Raw genomic sequence first — 4,838 nt, 5'->3', positions numbered from 1 at the left:
AAACAAACATTTAAAAACCTAACCTTACTTCAAAATTACGATCAAAAGTTTTTCACACGAGAATTCCATAGCTTTCTCTTTTTAGACGAACATTAGAAAAAGATAACAACTGATTCGCAAACCGTCCAGACAACTGTAAAAGTAGAAGGCTCGCTCACGTGATATCGCTACTATCATTACATTTTAGTTCACGTGATGCGAAACACCCAAAATGTTAGAGAGCTCAATTAATTCCAGTCCAGAAATTTGTGTAGCATGTAGCATTTACCATTCATTAATAACTTTTTAAAATATGAAGTAACTAAACTTCTAACTGAAAAAAATATTTCTGGATATCCCACAAAGCTGAAGCTTGGATTTGCAATAGCTAATGAATCAATCAATATGATCCTAAATAGTGAAACAGCATTTACAAAAATATCACAAGAGTCCATTCATATTTTATATTAATATAGGATTTTATGAAATATTAATATTTTGTGACAATCTCTGGCAATCACCTCCACGTTTCCTGTACAACTTAATATCTACTATTACAGTAATAATATTTATAAAGCTAAACTAACAGAATTTTAAAATCCAAGTTTGGACTTAACTGATACATACTAGCCTAATATTCATTTCTTACATCACAATAAATTTAAAATAGGAGAGTTTATCCATTTATCCTCCTATGCAACTGACTTATTAAAAATGAATTTATTCTTCAGATTATGATGATAAGATAAAGCAGGTTAAATCAAATGGACCACCTACCCCACTGTCACATAATACAAATTACATCTCTACCTAAACTTTAACACCATATATAATATAAAGAAAACAATTATCGCAAACACAAACAAGTACAAAATGATGTAGTTATGAGAACCTTTCGACAATCTAACAACTCGAGACATGGTCTTTCCCAAAAAGCCTGAAGTTCTGTCCATATCATCATCTACGTCCCGTAACAATTTGTGTTGGTATTGCACTTCATTACCAATATCTATGGAAAGGGATTTGAGCACTCCAATTTTTTCAGACAGTTCCTGGGCCATTCGTTCGTTTTCGTGTTCCAGTTCATTGTTGTCTTGTTGAGCTACTGGCTCGTAGTAGTTTCCAGCGTGAGATCGTCGCATTTTGTGGGATGCCAGCTTGTTCCTGTTAATTATTCACTACACCTGATAAGAACTTTTCTGATTTTAAACTTGAATTTCTAATATGAATAGGAAAGTTTCACTAGGCAGTAGGGGTACGGATGACGTGGAATGCTCAGCTGGGTCAGCCAGCTTTGATTTTGATGTCAGTTAGGACTGTTAGGTTAGGAGTGTTGTATTTGTTGTTTGACAGAAAACATATGTTTTAACGTCAAAATCGTGCATAAAATATTGCCTATTTAAACTTGATTTCCAAATTTTTAACTTTTCTTTGGATTATTAAAATATTTTTTTAGTATGTTGTATAGACTTAGCATATTATTACTACTTTCATAAACTGACAATGGTCTATCGCGGGGTGCTGAACTTTTCAAATTTAGCTGTATACTGGGTTGCCTGTAACGGGGTGACGTACTTGCATATCTAATGTTGCTTTCCTTGTTTAGATAATGCCTACAAAAAAGGACAAACATTGCACGTGCAATAACAGTAGTAGTGCAGTGTGCATGCAGCAAGGTCATTAATTTGCATTGTTGTTTGTTTGTATTGTGCTTTTTTAGTGATATTTAATAATTTTTAATTAATTGTAATATTAGAATATGGTAAGTTGTGATAACTGGTTTTGATCTTACTCATTTGTGATTATAAATAACCTAAAATATAAAAATCTTAGTTCTTGATTTGTTTATAAACTTTAATATGATAATAGAATCCAAACACTTCAGTTTAGTTCTTTAATTAAAAAAACAATGTGGTGTTTCAAAATTAAAAACTTATTTTGCTTGCATTATGTAATAATTTCAGTACCCTAATCCAAACTACAAAGTCAATTTTTTCTAAACCTAAACTAGGGTTAGTAATTCTTGTGTCAGTGTTTGCCAAAAATACATTTTCTGACCATTCCAAATTGATCCAGTTATTTATAGTTAAGGCTGGTAAAAACATCATATTTTGTAGGTGAAGCATGGATAGTGAAGCTAATGCCAGTGTATCAAAAACTACTGATCTTAAAATCACTGAAGACTTACCACCAGGAAGAAAATTATCAGTGGCATCTGTACACTGCAGAATATGTTATGACAATGATAAACCTGAAGAATTAATAGCACCATGTCACTGTAAGGTAAGCTCCCACATCAGCAGCTCTCACTGCTTGGAATTTTTGTTATGCTTTTAGCATTATTTAATAGTTTTTCAGTTCATTTATAGTAAACAACAGTTATAGCTCCTGCTGCCATGCTTTCATCTAGTCATAATAACATTTTATATTGATTATCATCAAATAAAGATGGCTTCACTAGGGTACTGTTGCTTTTGTTCACCGCACCTGCCTTGAAAACTGGTTAGGTGAATCAGGGACCACAACATGTGAACTGTGTCATTATGTGTTTACAACTGAAAGAACTCCAAAATATTCCTCATCTAAATCAATTTGGTATTGGTTAAGATATGGTCCAAGATATCCAGGAACTGGAGTTAGAGGAGATGTGATTGCATGCACAGTAAGTAAAACAACATAATTACTACTTTGTTTAACTCACATTTGTTTTAATTAGTAAGTTAACACAGGTAAGTGTCAAGGTTATTAACATTCATATCTGTTTGCTATTGAACTGAATAATACTGGCATTGGATCAAAACTTAAATATTTAAAGTAATGCCTAACTGTTTGTTTATTAGAATGGAAAAGGATAATTAAAATATATCAGTTGTTATGCTCATATACCACTTTTTTGTGTATACAACTGATTTTGGAAAGTCTCACTGGATGTAATAAGGTTCAAAAAATTAGTTTTTGATCTTCAATGTTGGTTTATCTTTTTTTGGATATTTTTTTAATTAATATTATGTGTAACCAAGTTGAATGCTACTGTTGCTATTTTGTTAAAACTGGTTTAATCAAACAGAAACTCTATAAAGGGGATTGTAATAAATAATGCCCCATTTAATAATGACTTACCTAAGCAAAATAAAACTGTTTATCATTTTACATGGAAATATATCTATTCTTCAAAGAATTACTTATTGGGCCAAGTTTGCCAATGTTACTATGACTAATAGTTCATTCCAAGTAGTAAATGTCACCATAAATTTAATACTTTTACAGTGACATTTTCTGTCAAGTTTATGATCTAAAACCATTGTTCATATAGATGGAGTGTCAGGACACCATGGCACTTGTAGTTTATTGCTTTTTTACAATGTGAATTTCCAGTTTTCAAAAGATAGCCAATCAACTTCAAATAACCAATCTGGTTCTCATGACTACAACATGTAAACATTTTTATTGCAAACTGAAAAGGGAGTGAGAGATATCTTAGTATGTTTATACTACCAGATTATTTTTTGCAGACCCTACTGCAATATTTATTAATTTAGTGTTTTTTTCTTGCAGATTATTACTCCTTTAGCGATTGTTGTTACATATGTTTGTTTGTACTCATCAGAGTACTACAGTCAGCAAAAGTTTTCTCAAATTCCAGCAGCAAAGTGGACTTCAGTTTCCTTGCTGTTGATGATTGCCATAATGCTTTTTGGCTATTATTTGTGGGTGCATACTGTGATAAGATTACACGCCAGAATGTGGTATAATTGGTGGCAAAGATCCTGCATTGTTCGGTACGTATCGTATTTTCCCCTTTAAATGATGTAAAAGAACTTTGAGAACAGGTATATTCCTCCAAGTACAATATCACTACATGAGAGAAATAATGATGATCAATCAGTGCTTGTGCCGAACAACACACCGAACCCAGTGACGACGGGGGATACTGAAGGAGCTAGTGATAATGAGTCTGTGATAAATTACGAGTCAGTAGTTAATATAGAAATGTCGCAATGTGAAAATTCATTGTCTCAAGGCGAGGGTTTAAATGTTAAAGCTGAGCATGCTGTAGTTGTAGATGTAGAAGAAGAACCCTGTGCTAGTTGTGAGACTTTGGATTTGAAATAAAGCTTTATTTAACTAAAACGTTTTTTAATACATTATTTGGACCACCTAGTATAAGGTTTTCTACTTCAAAGTGAACAGGAGGGTGTGTCATTTGAGAAATGTGTATTGCGGTTGTGCGGATTAAAATTGTTACTTAAAACGTTAAATGTAGGTAATGTAATTTGTAATTTTGTATTATTAGTATGGTCGGAGTATTATGACTGGCCAATAATCATTGGTTAGACAGGATTAACCTGATGAATAATATGACCTTCATATTAATTAATATGGGGGAGGTACAGACAGACTATACATAAAATATCAAGTCAAGAAAACTTAGCATTTGTGTGTAGATCCTGAGATGTTCTCTCTCAGTCAATCATTTTTATTGAAGAGTTGTAGCCTTGGGGGAGCCCTGCTACATATCGATCACGTGATATTAACAGCTGTAACGCTGATGTTCGACAAGCTTTTATGCGCAACCAACGCAATACCTAGCGTAGTATCGTATCTTTTGCGGAAACACCTCGTTTAATAGGCAGTTATCATATTTTTTATATAGCTCTAAGGACTTAAGTTAATATAATACATTACCTAAGTAAATGTTAAGTTCTAGAGCAATTTTATGTAGAATTTAAAAGATATGTAACAAAGGGTACTATTTAGTTTCAGATGGTGAAGATTTTTGTGTGAAACTACTGTGGCGAAGGCTTTGTCATTGTATTATGTTAAGTTTGTATATTGTATTCAATAGTTTATGAAGTGTT

At 32.5% G+C, this 4,838-nt stretch overlaps 2 protein-coding genes across 3 annotated transcripts; one reads left to right on the top strand and one right to left on the bottom strand.

Moving 5' to 3' along the window:
• Window positions 1-429: 429 nt before the first annotated feature.
• Bet1 (blocked early in transport 1) lies at window positions 430-1,288 on the bottom strand. Its single transcript, XM_081977501.1, has one exon. The coding sequence runs from the start codon at window positions 1,119-1,121 to the stop codon at window positions 786-788; it is 336 nt and encodes a 111-aa protein (XP_081833627.1). The 5' UTR covers window positions 1,122-1,288; the 3' UTR covers window positions 430-785.
• Window positions 1,289-1,434: 146 nt separating this feature from the next.
• On the top strand, window positions 1,435-4,110 carry LOC145727692 (E3 ubiquitin-protein ligase MARCHF3-like). 2 transcript variants are annotated; one of them, XM_081977491.1, is made up of 5 exons: window positions 1,435-1,741; window positions 2,097-2,262; window positions 2,441-2,641; window positions 3,535-3,758; window positions 3,810-4,110. In XM_081977491.1, exons 2-5 carry the CDS (start codon window positions 2,104-2,106, stop codon window positions 4,090-4,092), a joined length of 867 nt encoding a protein of 288 aa, XP_081833617.1. In that variant the 5' UTR covers window positions 1,435-1,741; window positions 2,097-2,103; the 3' UTR covers window positions 4,093-4,110. The 2 variants fall into 2 exon arrangements, with proteins under 2 accessions (XP_081833617.1, XP_081833619.1); XM_081977493.1 differs by lacking the exon at window positions 1,435-1,741 and adding an exon at window positions 1,840-1,991.
• Window positions 4,111-4,838: the final 728 nt, after the last annotated feature.

The sequence above is a fragment of the Ips typographus genome, linkage group LG4 (assembly GCF_016097725.1).
Source record: "Ips typographus isolate SLU linkage group LG4, UJ_Ityp_2.0, whole genome shotgun sequence".
Taxonomy (NCBI): domain Eukaryota; kingdom Metazoa; phylum Arthropoda; class Insecta; order Coleoptera; family Curculionidae; genus Ips; species Ips typographus.
This window is presented reverse-complemented; position numbering and strand designations above follow the sequence as displayed.

Excerpts from the sequence above, each read along its gene's own strand:
- Bet1 (XM_081977501.1), bottom strand. The coding sequence starts at position 1,121 with ATGCGACGATCTCACGCTGGAAACTACTACGAGCCAGTAGCTCAACAA.
- LOC145727692 (XM_081977491.1), top strand. The coding sequence starts at position 2,104 with ATGGATAGTGAAGCTAATGCCAGTGTATCAAAAACTACTGATCTTAAA. Across the intron at positions 2,642-3,534 it reads GAGATGTGATTGCATGCACA|ATTATTACTCCTTTAGCGAT; the intron begins GTAAGTAAAACA and ends TTTTTCTTGCAG. Across the intron at positions 3,759-3,809 it reads CAAAGATCCTGCATTGTTCG|GTATATTCCTCCAAGTACAA; the intron begins GTACGTATCGTA and ends CTTTGAGAACAG.